At 35.5% G+C, this 23,948-nt stretch overlaps 2 protein-coding genes, 1 long non-coding RNA gene and 1 pseudogene across 3 annotated transcripts; 1 reads left to right on the forward strand and 3 right to left on the reverse strand.

The window, feature by feature from the left end:
- Window positions 1-635: 635 nt before the first annotated feature.
- On the reverse strand, window positions 636-1,472 carry LOC122196940 (uncharacterized). The gene is made up of 2 exons (XR_006189600.2): window positions 1,334-1,472; window positions 636-1,256 (listed from the first exon to the last, which is right to left on the reverse strand). It is a non-coding gene; the product is annotated as an uncharacterized LOC122196940 (long non-coding RNA).
- On the forward strand, window positions 858-6,042 carry LOC111911539 (putative disease resistance RPP13-like protein 1; annotated as a pseudogene).
- A 4,658-nt stretch (window positions 6,043-10,700) lies between these two features.
- LOC111911538 (retrovirus-related Pol polyprotein from transposon TNT 1-94) lies at window positions 10,701-14,605 on the reverse strand. The gene is made up of 3 exons (XM_023907299.3): window positions 12,193-14,605; window positions 11,342-11,559; window positions 10,701-11,001 (listed from the first exon to the last, which is right to left on the reverse strand). Exon 1 carries the CDS (start codon window positions 14,598-14,600, stop codon window positions 12,717-12,719), a length of 1,884 nt encoding a protein of 627 aa, XP_023763067.2. The 5' UTR covers window positions 14,601-14,605; the 3' UTR covers window positions 10,701-11,001; window positions 11,342-11,559; window positions 12,193-12,716.
- Window positions 14,606-14,745: 140 nt separating this feature from the next.
- Window positions 14,746-18,987, reverse strand: LOC128125867 (putative disease resistance protein At3g14460). The gene has a single exon (XM_052769546.1). It carries the CDS (start codon window positions 18,940-18,942, stop codon window positions 15,172-15,174), a length of 3,771 nt encoding a protein of 1,256 aa, XP_052625506.1. The 5' UTR covers window positions 18,943-18,987; the 3' UTR covers window positions 14,746-15,171.
- Window positions 18,988-23,948: the final 4,961 nt, after the last annotated feature.

Here is a 23,948-nt window from a genome sequence, read left to right on the forward strand (position 1 = left end):
TAGTATAATTATAGTAAGCCTAATATTAATGAAAACATATATTTATATACAAAAAAAATTAATTATAATAAATCTAATAAGAAAATAATAACAATAATATTCAAAATAATAGTAATAATTGTTATTTTATTTCCATTAGTAATAATAATAATAATAATACTAATAATAATAATAATAATAATAATAATAATAATAATAATTAAAAAAAATAGGGGGCAAGGTAAAACAAAATGAAGGGAAAACAAAAAGAAAATATGGGAAACAATTTCAGGATGCCCCCGTCACATTTTAACGAAATTATAATTCCAACAAAATTATTTATTAATATTTCGTTGGTATTTTGTAGGAAACTTCTTACGCTTTTCTGACAAAATCTTTAGGGTATCTACTTCTCTAGGAAATTTGTATGAATTTTGTTAGATTTTACTTTTGTCATAAGTTTGTAGGAAATTCGATGTCTATTTCCTAGAAAACACTTTCGACGGAAATATTTTGTAGCTAAAACAAAATATTTTAATAGCATAGATTTAAACTTTTATTTTAGAGTCGATATTATTTGGAATGAAAACATTTTAATATTCGTTATTGTGTATATTTCTAACAACTTTTTTGTTTTTGTTTTTGAAAGATTCGGATTCAAAAACACGTTTTCTTTAGAATGCATGTGAATCATATATGAAAAAGTTGCCATTGCAACTTGCAACGTGGTTCAAGTTTGTCCACATCTTTACTATGACAATAATTGAAATCGTTCTCCTCCAGTACCTGTGCATTTCATCAACATAAAACAATTATTGATATCGCTCTGTAGATCCACTCCACCACCGGACCTTTACTATATTCTCCGCCCTTCAACAATGGCTGAAATAGTACTTTCTGCCTTCTTCTCGGTGTTATTTGAAAAGCTAGCCTCTGATTCGTTGAAGAAGTTCACTCGCCTTAAAGGAATTGATTCCGAGATCAAGAAACTGAAGAGATCATTAAACCAGATCAAATTTCTGCTTCATGATGCTTCTCGTAAGGAAATAACTGATGAGAGTGTTAAAGAGTGGCTTAATGGTCTCCAACATCTGGCTTACGACATTGACGACCTACTTGACGATTTGGAAACCGAAGCTATGCATCGTGAGTTGACCAAGGAACGTGGAGCCTCCATAAACGTGGTAAGAAATCTCATCCCGAGTTGTTGCACAAATTTCTCAGTAAGTACAAGTATGCATAGCAAGTTGGATGATATTACCACCAAGTTACAAGAACTGTTCGAGGAAAAAGAAAATCTTGGTTTAAGTGTGAGAAGTGAAATCCCAAAACAGATGAACAGACGATTACAGACCTCTTTGGTTGATGCATCTAGTATTGTCGGACGTGAAGGTGAAAAGGATGCGTTGCTCCACAAGCTATTGGAGGATGAACCTTGCGATAAAAACTTTAGCATCGTGCCCATAGTTGGTATGGGTGGGGTAGGTAAGACCACTCTAGCTAGACTTTTGTATGAAGAAATGCAAGGGAATGCTCACTTCGAACTCAAGGCGTGGGTTTGTGTTTCCGATGAATTTGATATCTTCAATATAAGTAAAGTTATCTTTCAATCCATAGGCGGGGAAAACAAAGAATTTAAGGACTTAAATCTTCTTCAAGTAGCTTTAAAAGAGAAGATCTCAAAGAAAAGATTTCTTCTTGTTGAAATCACACAAGATATTTTTCCCAACATCTTCATTTCTTATATCAATTTAGGATAAAGAAACAGAAGGTTTTCATGTACTTACAACTGAAACCTCACTACAAAACCCTAATCTACTCTCATTCAATCACACTCAACCCTAATCTAAACAGATCATACGAAAAGAAACATCCGATCGCTGATCTATCAACAAACGATTGAGAGATTACAACAACTTGTTAACATACACAAGATCAGAAGTAGATGTACGAACAAAGAAACTTGAGAATACCCTAACTCTATCTCTCAAGCTGAAGAATGTGATCTGCAAAATATCTCCACTCTCTCTCTTCTTTTATATCTAAGTATCACGAATATGGATCAACCCGACCCATATCAGAAGATCCGCGCATTTGTCCCTGCATTTACAATCTAAACCCACAACAAATACTTCAAGCACAATAAGCCCTTTAAGAATACAAATAAATATAAGATTGAATTATTCCATTATTTTCAACACTTCTTGTTCTTGATGATGTGTGGAGTGAAAGCTATACCGATTGGGAAATTCTAGAACCCCCACTTCTTGCAGGGGCACCTGGAAGTAAGATTATCATCACCACTCGGAAGCTGTGGTTGCTAACCCAGTTGGGTTACAATCAACCTTACAGTCTCTCGGTTTTATCACGTGACAATGCTGTATCTTTATTTTGTCAACATGCATTCGGTGAAAATAACTTTGATTCATATCCAACACTTAAACCACATGGTGAAGGTATTGTCGAAAAATGTGATGGTTTGCCATTGGCTCTGATAGCACTTGGGAGGTTATTGAGGACAAAAACAGATGAGGATGAATGGAAGGAAGTTTTGAATAGTGAGATATGGAGCTTAGGAAAGAGAGATGAAATTACTCCAGCTCTTAGACTAAGCTATCATGATCTTTCTTCCAATTCGAAGCTGTTGTTTGCGTATTGTTCCTTGTTCCCTAAGGACTACATGTTTGACATGGAGGAATTGATTCTATTATGGATGGCAGAAGGGTTTTTGCGTCAATCAACGAAAGGGAAATCAATGGAATGCATGGGTGTTGAATGTTTTGAAGACTTGTTATCAAGGTCATTTTTCCAACATGCACCCAATGACAAATCGTTATTTGTGATGCATGACCTGATGAATGACTTAGCCATGTCTGTTGCTGGAGAATTTTTTTCAAGGTTAGACATTGAGAAGAAGAAGGAAATTGGGAAGGATGATCCGGGTAAGTATCGCCATATGTCATTTGTTTGTGAGAAGTATATGGTTTACACAAAGTTCGAGGCATTCAAAGGAGCTAATAGTTTGAGAACATTCTTAGCATTATCTTCTGAGCGAAACAGTTGGCAACAATTCCACTTATCGAATAAAATTCTTACAGACTTAGTTCGCGATTTACCATTATTAAGGGTCTTAAGTTTCAGTGAACTTAGCATAAGCGAGGTACCAGAATTCATTGGCAGTATGAAGCACTTGCGGTATCTTAATTTATCTAAAACTGAAATTACACATTTGCCTGATAATGTCTGTGACCTTTATAATTTACAGACATTGATAGTTTCTGGCTGTTATAGTTTGAAAAAGTTGCCTGAGAACTTCTCAAAGCTTAAAAAATTGCGGCATTTTGACATGAGGGATACTCCACTTTTGAAGAAGATGCCATTAGGGATTGGTGAGTTGAAAAGCCTACGGACTCTCTCTAAGATCATTATTGAAGGAGACAACGGCTTTTCAATAACCAAGCTTAAAGATCTAAAGGATCTCCAAGGTAAAATTTCCTTTAAGGGGCTTGACAAAGTGCAAAATCCGATGCACGCACAGGAAGTGAACTTATCCCACCGGAGGCTAAGTGAGTTAGAGGTGGAATGGAGTGATGTATTTGATAATTATCGAAAGGAAGTAGTTGAACAGGAGGTCCTGAATGTGATGAAGCCTCATAACGAAAATCTAAAACATCTCAGCATTGTGTCATATGGAGGTACAAAGTTTCCGAGTTGGGTTGGGGATCCCTCATTTCATCGGTTGGCTGAAGTGACATTAAATGGTTGTAAGAAGTGTACATCTCTACCGCTACTTGGCCAGCTACCATCACTTAAGGAGTTGGTTATTGAAGGCATGGATGAGGTGAAAGTTGTGGGTTTGGAGTTTCTTGGGACAACTGACCTTGCATTTCCTTCACTTGAGTTTCTAAGTTTTAGAGATATGCAGGGGTGGGAGGTATGGTCAACCTATAATAGTGGGGTTGTTGATACAGCATTTCCATGCCTTCAAGATCTTTGGTTATATGGTTGTCCTAATTTGGTTGGAGTCTCAATTGAAGCATTACCATCGCTGAGAGGTCTAAGTATATATGATTGTGGTCATGAGGTGTTGACAAGTCTGGTTCGTGTAGCTTCATCGATCACCAGGTTGAGTATAAGTTCTATTTCAGGACTTAATGATCAGGTGTGGGGAGGTGTTATAGAGTATCTTGGGGCAATTGAGGAAGTAAGGATCACAGGGTGTAATGAAATAAGATACCTGTGGGAATCAGAAGCAGAGGCAAGTAAGGTTCTTGTGAATTTAAGGACGTTGTTTGTAAATAATTGTTCAAATTTGGTGAGTTTAGGAGAGAAAGAGGAGGATAATTGTGGGAGCAACCTAACATCTCTTACGACCTTGACCCTATGGAGTTGTAAAAGCTTGGAGCATTGCAGCTGTCCAAATAACCTTAAGTCACTTACCATCCAATTTTGTACTAAATTAATGGAAAAGGAGTTGGTAGGAGGACAAGAGAAGACTAAGGCACTGATCAGTTCGAACATATTGATGCTTGAATCTGTAGTTATAATTGATTGGCCAAATCTGAAATCGGTAACTTATTTGAGTTCCTTCAATCACCTCAGCCGTCTCATTATAGACAATTGTCCAAATATGGAGTCATTTCCTGACCACGAGTTGCCAAAACTCAGTGTGTTAACACATCTAAGGATAGTAGATTGTCAAAGCTTGGATGCTTCCTTTTCTGGTGGGCTTTGGCCTCCAAAATTGTGTCGCCTTGCAATAGGGGGGGTTGAAGAAGCCCATTTCAAAGTGGGGCCCACAGATTTTTCCAACTTCACTTGTGAGCATAAATTTAAGAGGTGGAAAGTCGGAAGATGTGAGTAGTTTCAGTCAGATATCCCATCTTCTTTCTTCATCTCTTACTACTCTTGATATATATAGATTTGAGAAACTGGAATCAAATTCAATGGAACTCCAACACCTCACCTCCCTCCAGCATCTCTCCATTTCTATGTGCCCAAAGACCATAAATCTACCAGAAATGTTGCTTCCTTCACTTTTGAGTTTGTTTATCCATGCATGCCCAAATCTTGAAGAAAGGTGTAGTAAAAGAGGCTCCTACAGGCCCCTCATCTCACATATCCCCCTCGTTCATATATCCTGAGGAGTTACAAACATAATCTGAAGGTATGCTCCTCCCTCTGCAGTTGAAAAATTATAAATATAATAATTGATTTTGCTTTCTTTCAATCAACAAAATTAAAATACTATATCAACGTAAACATATATACACCGCACTTCCAAACATGATGATACAAGAAAATGTAAGCCCGTCCCTCTGCCTTTGACTTCTTTTGGTTTATCTACACATAAATTTAATAATACAGTTTGCATTCACTATAAAAGCAGCCCCTAGAGATTTTCTTACATCAGGAAGCTTTTTTGTTGAAAAATATCATAAAATAAATTTAGTTGTTGTAAAATATCATTTAGTTGTGAACATGGAAAGGCTATGATGGATTGCAAAATATTAGAACAAAATGGTGGGACTGATTTCATCTTGTATGCTTATTAATGTTATCAATTATTATTCACAAGTCTTACCTAGCCCCTTTATCGGAATATCATTTAGTTTTTCTGAGATTAAATCACTTCATCTTTGTCGGTTGGAAAATGAAATGATGTGCATCGTATATGCGGTGTAGACCTAGCATAGTTCAAGTAAATGAATATTCAAGAATTTACATGTCACATCATCCCATTTGCATAAATTTTAGTGTTAAAGAAGCTTTAAATATCGTGAATCAATGTGTTCTAAAGATTTCACGGATAAATATGTGAGACTTTTTTAGATTATCATGTTAATTTCCTGGTTCTTATTTGTGTATAAACTTTCAAGTGCAGATCAGTGTGAGCAGAAACCGATACATTCCTGATTTCTGCATATGCTTCTCTACAACTTTCAAGGGGTAATACAAATGTTTTGTTTATTGCCAACAAGTTGTATACAAAACATTAGAAGCTCATCTATATATGTATCAATAATGGGGAAATAAATAAATAAAAGGGGTTTATTACTTGTATTTTATTTAACATAATAGAAAGGAGAAATCATTTTTAATTATTACCATTTATTTGCAAGAGTTTTTTGAACAGAGTGTGTTGTATTTTCATCGGTGGCAGACGCAGAACATTTTCGTAGGGGTGGCACTAATTTTTTTTTTCCAAATAAATCTATATTAGTAGTGTCACTCGTGTTTTAAGCCGGTGCACCCAATAGAAAAAACATTAAGAAAACATTAAAAAAAAAATTTACACTACGTGCCGGCGTCGGAGCAGTGGCCCGGGACCCCTGGGGCACCACTAAGGTCCGCCACTGATTTTCATTTTAACAGGGAAGACGGATTAATTTTGAGGTGCTCTCTCTTTGCTTTTCTTTTTGTTTAGAGAGATCATCGAGCTTCCCTCTTTATATTTACTTCAGTTACAACTTTTAGCTACTTGTTTTTTCATTTCACAAGTTAATCTAAAGAGGGAACTAACCAAGAATATACCCATGTGATTTGACACATGATGCATCGATTGACAACGTATGATGAGAGATTTGCAATTTTCGTAGCATGCTTGTTAATTGCCTATAAGGTTGGGTTGTTCATTTAACCAACTTAAGTATGGTACTTTAAAATTTTATTTCTTATTTGGTCATTGTACTTCCAAAAGTTACTATAATAACAACTCAATGAAAGTGCCTTACTATTTGAATTTGGATGACACTGCTATAATTGAACATATTTTTCGAAGTAGAAGTTGTAATATGACTGAAAATAGGATGAGATAATAACAAATCAGTGAAACTATGTTGCTATTTTTTGCGTATAACCAATTAACCATGATCATTAATAGTAGTATAACTTAGTTATAATAACAAAAAGAACATATTAGGGTCGACAAGCACATGTCACCCGGGAGCTTTTAGGCCATACTGTGTCACCAAGAAACTCTAATTTGTAAATTAATTGAAACGATTTTCCAAATTTAACCATGATTTCGCAACAACCGACCCTGGGTATACTTATGCTAAATAATATGAGACCAGAGTGTGATATCGATTTGATGGGAACACAATTTTGGGCCTACACATGAAAAGTTAACTTTTTAATGACTTCAATCTCTAGATGATATGTGTTAAACCCTTTGCTTTACAAGTTTCCACCGTCACTAGGGTTCTCTAGACCTCTAAAACTGTTATGCTCATAAGAATTGCGAATATATGATTAAAGGAATGTTATTTGACTGATAGGGGTGTTCAAAAGTAGGTAAGGAAACCAAGACAAAAAGAGAGAATCAACTTGGAATAATGGAGCAAACTCCATCCATGTCAACACCAAATCAATCGCTGTTTAACAATCATGATAGAATATAACTTGTAGAATATATTAGAGACAACAAAAGAGATAGTATCATACAAAGATAGTGGCTCAATGGTGATCATGGTCACTAGAAAGCAAGAGGTTTGTTTTTGTATATGTTGAGATAAACACAAGTACCTTGGATGCTATTATATTTACAGTTTGTGAAGCAGTATTCAGACCCACATTCCAAATTTTCAGAATCAATTTGGTCAATTAGATATGATACAAACAGGCCCTTTCTTCATATTATGCTGAACAAAGAACCTCCTTCAATGCTTAACAACTAAAACAAGGTATGAAAGTTAAATATCAATATAAAATTAGAAATGAAACAAATGATATGTTACAGGTTTTGAAAATCCATCTCAACATCATTTCTAACATCATCCATTTCAAACAATAAGCTTTCATCAAGTGGAAAGTCATGACTTTTGAAGGTCATTAGTCATTGCTTCAGATTGATTGGGATGACTAATGTTATCATCCAAAGTGATCATTTTACGTGAAAAAATTAATAATTGGATTTATATTCCAGAAATTGCTTAGATGTGTCAAATAGGGACATGTATATCCCGTCAGGAAATACACATTAATTGCTTGCCAAAAGACTATGTTTAACCATGGATTGCATTTGCATGTTATTATTGTTTCGATTCATAACTTCAGTCAAGCATTTTATCAAACAGATAACGTGCATGTAAAACTATCAAACAGAGGCTTGTTCAAATCGAATATAACCAAATAAATTGAAATTGATTGCTGAAACATGGAAGGTATCAAGGTAATATGGAAAAAGGTTTTGGTGATATAGAAAAGAAAACATTAGTTGCCATGATGTCATGAGGACATAACTGGAACACCACCAACCATGTACATCAAACCTCTAAAATATGCCGTCGGGGCTGAATAACACATTTTTTCTGGATAATAGTGAAAGCATTTTTGTTTTTTTTTTCTTTAAAATGTGTTGTCATCTTTATATTATAATCTGAGATAGGAATAACAGTTATGCATAACTGCTAGAAACGAACAAGTGGAGATATGCATAACTGCTAAAAACGAGGAGAAAATCCATGTAATGAATCAGCATCAATCCATGAGTCTATAGGAATTTCAGGGATTTAGAGACGGAAAACCCAAATTTTACGAACTCAAAATTGCAAGGACCAGATGTGGATTCAATGTTACAGAGTCCACATATCATGGACTTCAAATCGACAGGCACAATGAAACTTAATATCGATTGAAAAAGATGGTCATTTAAGAGTTTTCAGGTAAACAAATCTCCATCAAAATCAAATAATTCTCCAGAATTAGAAGAAAAAGAGACGAAATCTGTGTTCCAAGATGACACAGCTAATCAAGGCCATTATCGTTTCTATGTGATTAGGAGGATTGTGGGTGAAAAACATAAGAAAGATGTTGATCCAGTCCAGTAAGGAATAAGAGATCATCCCCGAGGTACAAGTATCCTATGCATAATAAGCCTTCTAACAATTTTAGCTCTTCCGGTGATGTTGAAGATGAAGAAAATGATATGCACTTGATGGTGATTTTTTGGGAAGTTATGAAAATAGAAGATGTTAAAATGGTAATCTCACAAGGGTACCCAAGAATTGTTGAAAAAAATGCTGAGATTATAATTGTAGATTGGTTAAAAGAGTTCTATAATCTTAGGCATAAGTTTCAGGTGGGATTAAGGAAAGATTTTTCTGTAGGATTAGTTAGACCAGTTTATTATAAATAGTAGGTTAGTGTTAGCAATTGACATCTTTAGTGAGGGGCCGACCTATAATAGAGTGTACCAAGTAGTTACATGTAAGTACTCGATTTTTTCGTAATAGTGCAAAAAAGGTGTTTTTGTTAATATGCACCTACAGAAACAATTTTATATTATTTTAATTCAGTCATTAAACAAAAGTTGAGTTGGTGGAGTTGGTTTAAGGAGTTGAATTAATCTTCTCCCCCCAAATGATTAATGTTCGAATCCTATTAGCAACAAGAAGTTATCATGTAAAGTTTTTTGGGGCTTATCATTGCCTGATTATGATTCGTGAGAAGATAAAAGGTGTGTTTTAATCATATTTGAGTGAACTTATCATAAAATCTTGAGTTATGTATTTTCATTTAATTGTTAATTTACTTTTGTTGGTTATGCCTTAATGTTAACAAGTTTTTATTTGAACGGTTATTAATTTAATATTGAACTTTTGTTGTTATAAAATACACATGAAATGAAACGATTCCTAACCACATGCATCACCACCGGCTTCATCATCATAGCCCAAACATAATCACTAGTATGCAACCATTAGCGTCAGACCATTACTATTATTGCTATTTTGATTTCTTGTTCTGGCATCATCACACACACACACACATGTTCCGACGGGTAGAGGTTCCGAAAATAAAAAACTGAAACAGAGAAAAAATCTAGATGCACCTAATGTTACACATTCCTGCGTCCGCCACTGTCTTTAGTTAACAGAGTTTAAGGAGAGTTCCTAGCCCCTCGAATGCTAGTTAAACCTTTTGTAATCTTTTCAATATTCAGTCAATCATTAGATTCTAAATACCTAAAGTGTAGTAGTTAGATGAATTGTTGAACAAAGAGCATAACAATTGACATTTTATGTTATTGACATTTTCAAATGGGTAAAGTGTAGCTATCAGGAAATAAATTATTCTAATAAACTCGATGCTATAGTCTTTTGAAAGCACAAGATTTTTCAAGGTACAAAAATATGAGAAGTGGATGCTATATTACTCGAATAAATGAAAGTACATTGCTATAGTTTTGTTGTTACGCCCTAATAAGCACTTATATAGACAAACACGAAATTCGAAACAAACTATTGTATGTGTTAAATTTTTATGACATTTTTATTATTATAATCCATTTTCAAATATTTCAACTTGCTAAAATAGATGTTAATCACCATTTGACAAGATAAAATATTAATAAAAAGGTGATTTGCCTCTTTTATGTTACTATATCAACCGTATCATTAATCTGTAGCATGAATCAGATCAAGAGTGTACTCATAACCAGTTTTAGATAAACTTTTGTAAATAAATTAGCTAAGAGATCATTTAAGTTCAGGAGATTGAAAAGAGGAGTTGAAAGATATAAAATAAATTTAAAAAGGGACACTGAAGGATCTAACTAAAAGAGAAATGAAGAGAGAACACCTCATGTTTATTTGTAGCAACTCGGCTGCTTTCAGGTATCTCATCTAAACAATTCAAAGCATGCAATTTGTACAAAAGCACACATTGCTCGATACTAAATCATTCACGTTAATCAGGTTTGAATCTAGCATCAACAATGATCGATCAAGTTGAGTTAAATCTTTGTTACTCCTTTTGGTACAAAGAACATATATCGATACACGAGTACCATAAAATATTTTGGTCATCTACATCTATAAATGCAGTACTATAGGCACGTATAAAAATGATCCAGTTACATGACAACAAGCAAGAGATTCCAAGGAACTCATACAAGTTGAATAAAAAGAAATGATTCAATTACAACTTAGTTGTGGTGAACAAAAACATCTGAATTTTTCCATGGAAGTCGATTTGTCTGCTTGTAGAGAAGCATATGCAGAACTCAGGAACACTTATCTGCAATCAAATGTTTAAACAAAATCAGAACGAGAAAGTAAGATGATAGTCTAAACAAGCCTTCACATGTTTATCCATTCAAATTTCGTAGAACACTTCAAGAAGTGCATTTGGGACATCGATTATTTTTTTCACATGAAACCGAATTTTACTAAATAACTAGCTAAATCATATTCGTCAACAATAGGACTTGCTGATATCATGACAAAAACTTATCATTTATGATATACTCACTAACGTCTGTTTTTTTGGTGAAAGCAAAACCTATTATCTAATTTATGTATATATTGATCTATAAAGTATAAACTACAAGAGGTCAAAAATAGAGGAAGGGGATTACCTTCATATTAATTTTGTAATTCCCAGAGAGCCTCTTCTACTCTTTTAGCAGTTGTCAACAGCGAGATGCTAGAGAGAAGTGAGGTATTGGAGTCTCATTGAAACTGATTTCAATTTCATAAAGCAAAGAGTGCAAGTGTTGTGACTTCAAAATGTTGGAACATTGGATGGTCTCCCCTGTTTGTGTTCTGTTTTCAGCCTAACTCTTAAACATAGAGACTGCAAAATAAATCAAAATCAACATATTTAATGAAACCTCCATACACTCGATCAATGTCAATTTGAATAGGTTGTAATGAGTTCAGTTAGTATTACTCATTGGTTAGATGAATTGTTGAACAAAGAGAATTATAATTGACATTTTCAAATGGACAAAGTGACAGGTGTTAAATAATTCGAAAAATCTCATGTACGTAAAAAATAATTCATCATTTGAACATGTTCATATAATTTGTTTGTACTTTATTTAAATATTAGTACAAAGTTTTCAAAATCTAAATCATACAACTTCAACGAATAATACAAACTCTACGATCAATTGAAATTCACAAATTATTTTAGGATTTCAAATCTGCTGCTTTTCTTACAAATTTGAAGTATTTATGTTTGTTATAACGATTTTCACTTAATTTGGAATTCATGATGGGTTTTCCATGTACACAACTTTAATCGTATTCAATAATTAGAAAGCGAAAAAGAAGCAATTGCATGTCCATGTCACCAACCATATATCGACACACAAACAATATGATGCTTATATTGATATAATATATGCATTTTGTTGATTGAAAGAATATATGCATATTCAATTAATATATTTATAATTTTTCAATGGTGGAGAGAGAAGCATACCTTCAGATTAAGTTTGTTACTCCTCAGGTAACTCTTCAGATGTTGAACACGACTCTTTTATATGGGAAACAACAAGACTTTTATTAAGACACTTAAGGAGAACTTACACTTTTTGTGAGACTACTACACACTTTTCTCTCTTTGAGGCTTTCTTGGATACTTGGATGTTGGGATGGTTTGGAGCAAATGAGCTCCACACCTATTTATAGGTGTTTTCACCTCCTTATAGGAAGTTTCTAGATCTACATACATTCATGGCTATTCTAGAACTATCTACCATATTCTATATCTATTACAAGCTTTTATATGTTTCTAGAATGTTCTATAATGTCCTACCGGGGTCTTCCATCTCGTTCTAGAGTATTCTAGAATCTTCCGGCATCTTCAACACTCCTCCATAGTATTCCATAATGTTCTAGAATCTTCCAGATCATTCTAGAACATGCTAACTTCTTCTAGACAATAACATGATTCTATTGGGCTATTGATGACCTTCAACACTCCCCCTCAGCACTAGCCCCTATTCATTGTACCATGTTGAGCTGATAATTAAAGCCCTCATATTTGTCAGTACTTAACCCTTTATGAACTCCATTTGCTACTTGGTCATTAGTCTTGATATGTTTCATATTGACTTCTTCCTTGAGAACTTTTTCTCTTCCACATGTTTTGTTTTTCCTCAGTTGTTGCAGTCGTTGCTTCATATATTGTTTCCATAGTTGACAACGACATCCGTGGTTGCCTTTTGTTGCACCATGATATTGTTCGTGACCCCGTTGAACTCTCTTATATAGTTTCTTATGCCTCCCGTTGGCGAACTTGTAAGCATGTGGGTTGTCCCTTTTACAAGCCCTGGAAAATTCTTTGCTCTTACGAATTAATGTGTTTTTCTTCTTATTCACCTTATCCAGTTTCTCCATCACATGTTCCACTTTTCGTCTAAGATGCGAGTTTTTATGTAACCCTGGTGACATTATGTTCTTCTTCTCCTTCGGAATGTCCATCTTTGAGGGAACAATTTCCTCCTTCAAGGCTGTCATAAACATTGCCTCACTCTTCTTGAGACCTTTGTCGAGTTGCATAGTTGATAGGATTTGGGATCCAATCCTACTTCTCTTCAAGGGTACAATGTGAATTATTGAACCCTTAGTGATACGCATGGTATCATCTCTCTCAAATGACCAGGGTCGTACATTGTCTAGAAAATCCATTCCCAATACCATACGATAGTCATCCATATGCACCACTGTCAAGTCTATGGTGCCTTCCCATTCTGCTATCTTAAGAGGTACTCCATATGCAACACCAATGATAGGCTTGGATAAAGAGTTGACGACTTTCAACCGGCCTGGATTTTTGGTGTATTTGATGCCCAGCTTCCTAGCTTCATCTTCAGCAAGGAAATTATGAGATGCACCTGTATCTACCAATGCCTTGGTGTATCCTCCATTTACCCTGGTTTCCAGGAACATTAACCGTCCTCTTTTAGTCTTATTCTCTTCTATAGCAAATAGTGCCTCAGCATCCCATTCATCCTCTACTTCCTTTTTGGAAGTTACTACATTGCTTTCCACAGACTTTTTCTTTGACCAACAATCCTTGAACATGTGGCCCCACTTTCCACAATTGTTGCAGTTGCCTTCGAACCTCCTCCCCCGAGAACTCTTATTGTCGGTCTTTTGAGATCTCCATGGTTGTGAGGTTCCTGGTTGACTCTTCCCTTTGTCAGCATTTTTGTATCCTTCTTTAGAAGGTGGCTTGAAATTCCTCCGACTTTTACTTGTGTAGAGTGCTTCTTCTTCACTCTTCAGCGTGATGCCTCCCATTTGCTTAGCCATAGCTTCTTGGCTAGCCAGCAAATTCTCAAACTCTACAAGTGATGGTTGAGCGGGCCATCCTTGTACAGCAGTAACAAAGCTTCTATATTCCGGCCTCAGTCCATGGATAATGATCCTCTTCATTCGAGCTTCTGCAATGACAGATTGCGGATCTAGTTCAGTGATCTCCCGACATATCGACTTGACCTTGTGGAAATATTGAGCAATCGTCATGTCACGTTGTGAGATTGATAATAGCTCGTTCTCCAAAAGTTGTAGTCTCGTATCATTCTTCTTTGAGAAAAGCGTCACAAACGTATCCCAAGCTTCTTTCGGGGTGTTCTGATCCCGAATATGCTCCAACATCTCTTCTTCGATTGTGGTCTTCAAGGTAAACATTGCTTTGCCTGCTTTGATTTTCCATTTACGTAAAGCACCATTAACGTCTTCCTCTGGTGGCGTAGTTTCGCTTCCACCAATGACCTCCCATAGATCTTGTCCTTGTAAGTAGGACTTCATACATGTTTCCCACGTTTTGTAGTTGTTGTTGTTGAGTTTCTTGATTCCTCCGACGACTTGGAGATCACCCATCGTGTTGGCAGTACCTCGGTAATACCAAACAAGCTAGTTTCGATACTAAACTTGTAGAGTCACAAACTACTCACGATACAACGAGAATCACTCGTTCTCACTATCAAGAAACCTTGCTCTGATACCAGATTGTTGAACACGACTCTTTTATATGGGAAACAACAAGACTTTTATTAAGACACTTAAGGAGAACTTACACTTTTTGTGAGACTACTACACACTTTTCTCTCTTTGAGGCTTTCTTGGATACTTGGATGTTGGGATGGTTTGGAGCAAATGAGCTCCACACCTATTTATAGGTGTTTTCACCTCCTTATAGGAAGTTTCTAGATCTACATACATTCATGGCTATTCTAGAACTATCTACCATATTCTATATCTATTACAAGCTTTTATATGTTTCTAGAATGTTCTATAATGTCCTACCGGGGTCTTCCATCTCGTTCTAGAGTATTCTAGAATCTTCCGGCATCTTCAACACTCCTCCATAGTATTCCATAATGTTCTAGAATCTTCCAGATCATTCTAGAACATGCTAACTTCTTCTAGACAATAACATGATTCTATTGGGCTATTGATGACCTTCAACATCAGATATCTCAACGAAGGGGATACGTGATATGAGGGGCCTGTAGGAGCCTCTTTTACTACTCCTTTCTTTCAGAATCAGGCATCCATAGATTTCCAAACTCAAAAGTGAAGGCAGCAGCATTTCTGGTAGATCTCTTGTCTTTGGGCATTCAGAAACAATGAGAAGTTGGAGGGAGGTGAGGTGTTGGAGTCCCATTGAAATTGATTCCACTTTCTCAAATTCATATATTTCAAGAGAAGTGAGAGATGAAGAAAGAAGATGGGACAACTGACTGAAATTACTCACATCTCCTGACTGTCCACCTGTTAAACATAGGCTCACAAGTGAGGTTGGAAATGTCTGTGGGCCCCACTTTGACATGGACTTCTTCAACCCCCCTATCCTAAGTGAACACAATTTTGGAGGCCAAAGCCCAAGAGAAAAGGAAGCATCCAAACTTTCACAATCTATTATTGTCAGATGTGTTAACACATTGAGTTCTGGCAACTCGTGGTCAGGAAATGACTCCAAATTTGGACAATTGATTATTACGAGTTGCCTGAGGTGATTGAAGGAACTCAATTCAGCGATCGATTTCAGATTTGGCCAATCAACTGTACACAAAGTATCAAGCATCAGTATGTTTGAGTTGATCACAGGCTTCTCTCGTGCTCCTACCAACTCCTTTTCCAATAATTTATTACAATTCTCGATGTAAAAAGTCATAAGGCTATTTGGACAGCTGCAATGTTCCAAGCTATCACAACCCAATACGGACAAGCTTGTAAGAGATGTTAGGTTGCTCCCACAACTCTCCTCGTCCTCTTTCTCTCCTAAACTCACCAAATTTGAACAATTGCTTACAAACAACGTCCTTAAATTCACAAGAAACTTACTTGCATCTACTTCTGATTCCCACAAGTATCTTATTTCATTACACTCTCTCATTCTTACTTCTTCAACTGCCCCAAGATACTCTATAACACCTCCCCACACATGATCATTAAGCCCAGAAATAGCTATTATATCCAACTCGGTGATTGACAAAGCTACACCGACCAAACCTTTTAACACTTCGTGGCCACAACCAATTATCGTTAGAACCCTCAATGAAGTTAATGCTTCAAGTGAGACTCTAACCAAATTAGGACAACTTTCAATATGAAGCTCATGAAGGCATGGAAATGATGTACTGACAACCCCAATACTGGTTGACCAAACCTCCCACCCATCCATATCTCGAAAAGTTAAATTTTCAAGTGAAGGGAATGAAAGACCAGACCCAAGCAACTCCAGACCTACAACTTTTACCTCATCCATGCCTTCAATAACCAACTCTTTAAGTAATGGTAATTGCCCAAGTGGTTGTAGAGATGTGCACTTTTTACAACCACTTATCGAAACACAAGTCAGCCGACTAAATGAGGGATCCCCAACCCAACTTGGAACTTCTATACCTCCATATGACACGATTTTGAGTTCTTTTAGAGTAACATTATGAGGCTTCAGCTTAGTGAGGACCTCCTTTTCAAGTGCTTCCTTTCGAGAACCATCATATACATCACTCCATTCCAACTCTAAGTCAGTTAGCCTCTTTTCAGATAAGTTTGTTTCCTGTGCATGCGTTAATCCGGACACTTTTTCCAATCCTTTAATGGAAAGTTTCCCTTGGATAATCTTTAAATCCTTAAGCTCAGTTATTGAAAATCCATTTTCTCCTTCAATAACAATCCCATAGAGAGTTTGTAGGCTTTTCAACTCAAGAATCCCTAATGGCATCTTCTTCAAAAGTGGAGTATCCCGCATGTCAAAATGCCGCAAATTTTTAAGCTTTGAGAACGTCTCAGGCAATTTTTTCAAACTCTCACAGCCAGAAACAATCAATGTCTGTAAATTATAAAGGTTGCAGACATTATCTGGTACATGTGTGATTTTAGTTCGAGATAAATTAAGATAACGCAAGTGCTTCAAACTACCAATGGATTTAGGTACCTCGCTTATGTTGAGTTGACACAAGCTAAGGACCCTTAACAAAGGTGACTCGTGAAGTAATTCATCCAGGACCATATTTGATAAATAAAATGTTCTCCAACTTTCTTTCATCCCAACATACGTTGCTAAGAATGTTCTCAAATTTCTAGCTCCCTTGAATGCTTCAAACCTTTTGTAAACCATGTACTCCTCACAAACAAATGAGAAATGGCGGTGCTTTTCCAAAGCTTCCTTCCTAAATTCCTTCTTCATCTCAATGTCTAACCTGGAAAAAAAATCTCCAGCAACAGATGTGGCCAAGTCATTCATTAGGTCATGCATCACAAACAATGATTTGTCATCAGGTGCATGTTGAAAAAATGACCTTGCCAACAAGTCTTCAAAACCTTCAAGACCCAAACGTTCCATTGACTTGCTGGTGGTTGATTGATGCAAAAACCCTTCTGCCATCCACAATAGAATCAACTCCTCCTTATCAAACACATAGTCTTTGGGGAACAAGGAACAATATGCAAACAACTGCTTCAAAGAGGCAGAAAGATCATGGTAGCTTAGTCTAAGAGCAGGGACAATCTCATCCCTTTTTCCTAACGTCCATATCTCACTATTAAGCAGCTCCTTCCATTCTTCCTCGTCTGTTTTTGTCCTTAATAACCTCCCAAGTGTTCTTAAAGCCAAGGGCAAGCCATCACATTTTTTCACAAACCCTACTCCAAGTGTTCTTAGTGTTGGTTGTGAATCAAAGTTGGCTACACCCAATGCATGTTGAGCAAATAATGACAGAGCATCATCATCTGACAAACTCTGTAGTGGGTCTAGATGAGCGTAACCCAACTGTCTGAGCAATTGCTCCTTTCGAGTTGTCATGATAATTCTACTTCCAGGAGCCCCTGCAAGAAACGGGCCCACTAATTTTTCCCAATCACCATAGCTTTCAGACCATACATCATCTAAAACTATTAGATATAATTTATTCTTAAGTTTCTCTTTAAGAGCATCTTGAAGCAAATTTAAATCTTTAAAAATTTTGTTTTCCCCAGACACATTTTCATAAATAACTTTGCTTATATTTGAGATATCAAACTCATAAGAAACAGAAACCCAAGCTCTAACTTCGAAGTGATCCTTCACTTCCTTTTCTTCGTACAAGAGTCTGGCTAGAGTGGTCTTACCTACCCCACCCATACCAACTATAGGCACGATGCTAAAGTTTTGATTGCATGATTCATCTTTACCCCCTAACAGTTTTTGAATCAATGCCTTCTTTTCAGCTTCACGTCCAACAATACCAATTTCATCTACCCTACCATCGTTTCTTTTAATTTTTGGCTTTTCATTTGTTGTCACGCTTAACCCAGGATTATTTTTTCCCTCCGTTAGTTCTTGCAACCTTGTGGAAATATCATCTAACTTGCGATGGATCCTAGTGCTTAATGAGAAATTTGTGCAACAAGTTGGCAGTAGCTTTCTTACCTTGTTGGTGATGACTCCAGATTGATCGGTGAATCCCCGATGCATAGCTTCGGTTGCCAAATCATCAAGCACGTCGTCTATATCGTAAGCCAAATGTTGGAGACTGTTCAACCATTCTTTAACAGCTTCCTGAGTTATTTCCTTCTGAGAAGCATCATAAAGCAGAGCTTGGATCTGGCTTAATGACCTCTTCAGTTTCTTTAGCTCAGAATCAATTCCCTTGGCACGAGCAATCTTTTGCAAGGCTTCGGAGGCCAGCTTTTCAAAAAACACAGTGAAGAAGGCAGAAACAATGACGTCAGCCATGGCTTATTTTTAGAGCAGAGAATGTAGTAGAGATATGGATGAAATGGATGCACAAAAGAATGATCTTACATTCTTACTGTTGTTTATAGTAGAGATTGGATTTGTGGCACGGAAAGAATTATTCCAATTGCAACTTTTTCAACTAAATGCAAGACACGTAAAAGATTACTTGTTCTTCAAATTTTGAATAAAAAAAGTATTAACTTTTCCATATAAAAACAAGAACCATACAATTGGAATTACTTTTCAAAAAAGTTCAAAAAAGGTAAACTGCGAGAAGGCATCTTGAACTTTGTACATGTGGGCAATGTATTTTAACTCCAATTATAACCTTAACTCGAATCAAAACCCACAAAGTTGAAACCCATAAAAAAAATATAATAAAATTCCATTGCAAAAATTTAATAAAACCCATTCTGAATAAAACAAATCCCGACACGAGAACCTAAATATAGAAACCCTAAACAATAGCATTTCCATGACAATAGAAAGGAGACGGAGGGTGACGATGACCACAGAGATGGCTTTCAGGTGCAGTTAGCACGGAAGGAATCGACAGAGTTCATTTTGGTGGGCAGAGGAGAGGAGATTTATACTTATTCATTTGCGGTTCAAAAAGAAAATTTGGCCGTGAATGAAAGATTAAAATAAAGAGAAATAAACAAAAACAAATGACCAAAGTTTTTGTATCAAACCCAAATCTATACTAATAAAAGAATAGTTATTTTGTTATGTGTCATTATATTAGACATTTTAATTAATGTGTTGCCACTTGTCAATCTATTAGTTTTCCATTTTAAACTTATTAGACCTCCTCATTAATGTGATTCTATTTTAAATTTTAAATTTTAAATTATTGTTTTCATTAATTCACAAATAAAAGTATCTAATATATATTAAAAATTAATTTTATATATTTATTTGAATCAATGATTATAATTTTACATAACTAATAAAAAATATCTCTTAAATTAATAATTTATTTAAAATAACTTATTAATAATTTTTTGTTTTTATTATAAATGTTTGATTAATTTTATAACCGTGGTTCCCACGGGTTATAAACTAGTTGGGTTATATTTTAATATTTAAAGGATTTAAGTGGCAGTTTTCTTTTAGAGATAGTTTAAATTATTTTGACTTTTATATTCTACCATTGAATGAGAAGTAATTATGATTTAAGATATGCTAAAATATAGGCTTAAATATTTTTTGATTTTATATATTTTGTAATAGATTACTCGTAATCAAATTTTTATCTCTTTCATATTATTTATAATAATTTTTTATAGAATAAAAATACTTATAAATTATATTAATTGTATTTATTTAATAAAAATAAGGTTGGGTTTGGTTGGTAATGAGAATGAAAATTTGGATTTAGTTTGGTTGTTTATGTGGAAGAGTGAGAAATTAGTTTTTTAATGGATAGTTGGGTTGGTTTTGGTTGTGAACGACGACAGTCTTACGTAACACCTATTTTTTGTCTTAGAAACCTTTGAGATTTAAATGAAAAAAATATAATAGTTAAATAAATAGTAAAACAATAAATATAAATGATTGTTATTTAAGTAAAATCCACATAAGTGGAATCAATTCATATAAGATTGGTCGAAGAAAGAGGTGTAACACACTATGGTAGGTAATGTCTCACCAAGATGGTGTGGTAAACACAAGATCGTCCGGTTATGGGAGGCATGGTAAGGCCACCGCACGAGAAGACTATACCGCACTTTATTATTTATTTTCGTTTTTAATTATTAGTAAATCATATATGTATTAAAAAAATTATAAAAAATATATCAAAAGTTCATGATGTTTAATCCCTTATAAATAGAGTATAACATTGATATATTATTTATACATGTTTAAATATTAAAATAAATGAGGGGGGGGGGTGAGGAATGGTGAAGGGAAATTGATGCGGCGCTGATGTGACACTGACATGACAGACCAAAAGTCTAAGGTGTGGTACCACACCCATTGGTCATTTATAGTTGTTAAACAGTAATTATATATATTATGTATAAAATAAGGTGATTTTTTCTGAGTTGTCACAAGGAAGGAACTTATATGTCATGTAAAGTCCCCGAATAAGCTTGAGTTTGGAATAATCATGTTTGTGTTGTGTTGGTTTTCTAGCATGTCATCCAATTGCATACATAGTATGTATTAGAGCATAAATATCAATTAGGTGCAGAACCCTAGTTGTTGTAGAAACTTCTAAAACAAATGTAACGTCCTAAAATTTCAACCAACTTTAAAAAAATATATAATTTAATCAACTAAAAACAATCTTCTTAAAAAAACATAATTATCCATTAAGTTCAAACATCATAAAACAAATAAAGCGGATTTCTCAAAAACATAATATAGATGCGGGTATAGTCATGCCGCTCCATTTCCCTTCTCACAGGAACAACCTAATTTTTAGGGTTTTACAGCTTCACTTAGACACTTATAGGGCGAGTTGTGACTTTGTTGGGTCGCATTTTGTGTTGCGTCTATTGGGCTCGTTAGTTAGTCTAATATGTATCTCCGGTATGGGCCTGTCCATCCGTGAGTTTTGTTTAGGGTTTATTATATATAGATGCTTGCATGCATTCTTAACGCAAGATTCATAAAGATTTGATAGCATACAAGTTCTTATCTTTTGTAACCCTAGAATCCTCTACAGCGGAAGTTCTTAGTCGAGTTCTGCTGAGGATTGAGTAATCTAATCATTCGACACATCTTGATTTATACTTGGGTTATTTACTGTTTATATATTCATCGCTTACCTGTTACATAGATCTAATCGATCATCAAGTTAATTAATAACTTAACAATTGGTATCAGAGTAGGAGGCTGTGTAATTCATACACATCTTTTCTGTGAAAGAGTTTGCGATTAGGGTTATTCCGCATTAACTAATATTTATTGAGCCGTCATTCAATAATTGACGTAACTCAGCATTTATTTGTTTTGCCCTAATATTATTCATTACAAGTCTGATCTTTCAAACAGGTTAAACGATCAATCATGGACGAGTCACAATCAAATCCCATCAATATCTCAAACAACATCGGATCAACGACGAAGATTCCTATTCTTTACACCCAGGATTATGAAGTCTGGGCACATCACTTCGAAGATTATGTCATTGGATCGGAAGACAATGGATACCTTATTTGGGAAGCAATAGTTTCTGGACCATTTGCTCATTCTGCAACGTCAAAAATCATTAAAACTCAGAAAGAGTACAATGATATGTTAAAAGACGTAAAGGATGTTGCTCAAGATGAAAAGGAAAAGTTTCAGTGCAACATTAAAGCATTGAGACTGATTCGATTCGCTCTTCAATCCGATACATTCAGGCTAGTGAGTTCATGCAGCACTGCTAAAGAGATCTGGGATAGGCTGCGAGAGTTATATTCCACAGATGAAGATCTGGAGCATTCCATTCAGACTTTACACTTATCAGAGTTTGGCGAATTTAAGCAGAATCCCGATGAAACTGTTACTCAGACGTTCGATCGCTTCAATCATCTTCTTAGTAAGATGATCAAACACGATATAGAAAGGAAGCTGATTGAACAAAAGGTTACCTTTTTGAATGGTCTTAGATATGAGTGGAGAGCAGTTGTGTCCACTGTTAAAGCTCATGAGCAATTCAAATATTATTCTTTGGCAAAGCTAGTAGGGATTCTGAAATCCCAAGAAAAGATAGTCTTACAAGAGAAAAGTGTGGTTTCAAGCTTGGGATCCTTGGCTCTTTTGTCCAAAAGCAAAAGTGTAGTAGAGGATGAAGATCTCAACTTAGAAGATTATGATCTTACATCTGAAGATTATGCAATGATGGTGTCAAATCCAAAGAGGTTCATTAAGAAAAGATTCCCTACAAATAAGAATCGGAATTAGCAGGGAAGCTATAGTTTTGAAAAGGTGAGGGAGGAACCGAAGGCAGAAGAACCAAAGAAAGAGCCGAAAGCTGAAGGAGATTCTGGTGTGAACTGCTACTACTGTGGAGGAAAGAACCACTATGCCAAAGACTGTGTCTTGAAGAAAATGGCAGAGAAGGAGGAGGAAAATGATGAAGAGGCTGTGCTGATGAAAAAGCTGGAAGATATCAAGAGAAAGAAAGCTACTGCTAACCCTTCAATGAATGCTTTAGTTGTGCAGGGTTCAGCAGCGGATGATGAGTTCGGTGGTGTGCAGGTCTGGTCAACCGACTCAGAGGATGATGAGGTCAGGAAGTCATCTCATGGAAAGGCGTATGTTGCTAGAGGTGAAGAAAGCAGTGGGAAGTGCTTGATGGTGACGAATGTATCTCAAATGAAGGGATACAATACAGACGGTGGGAATGAAGAAACGAAGGAGCGAGAGGACCTATGCTTTACAACAAAACCTCTCAGCGTGCAATTCAATGAGCTTGATGAATTAATCAAGAAGGTACAATCCGTTTTTATTTCATATAAAGTCCCACAAAACTCATACGAAAAAGAATTGAAAAGCTTAAACTCAAGAATCTCAAATCTAGATAGCAGTTTAACTCAAACACGGCTCACCAATTCTAACCTAACTGACCAAATAAGCAGGGTATCATCAAAGAGTGAGGAATAGAGGATGTGGATAGAGTTGAAGGAGTCGGAGCTGATTAAATCCAAAGACGAAAACATTTATTTACAAAGAGACAATTTGAAACTTTTGAAACAAAGAAATGTGTTTTGTTTAATTGCTAAGCGTCTTTATTCTAACATCACTCAACTTCATTTGAACTGTGAAATAGGACAGAAAATTCATCGCATGATTTGCCCTTCCTTGAATTCAAGGAGGATAAAATCGACGCTGAAGCATATAATTGTGAAAGTGTAGTTTCATCTAATGATGTGAATCCAACCTACATGTATGGTCTAGACAAAATTGAATCTTTCATAAAATCCAAGGACCATAAGGACATGCTGAAAAACCTTTTGGATGAAAATGATAAACTGAAACTAAGGACTGAAAACATACAAAAATTTGAC

Source organism: Lactuca sativa, chromosome 3, assembly GCF_002870075.4.
Source record: "Lactuca sativa cultivar Salinas chromosome 3, Lsat_Salinas_v11, whole genome shotgun sequence".
Lineage (NCBI taxonomy): Eukaryota > Viridiplantae > Streptophyta > Magnoliopsida > Asterales > Asteraceae > Lactuca > Lactuca sativa.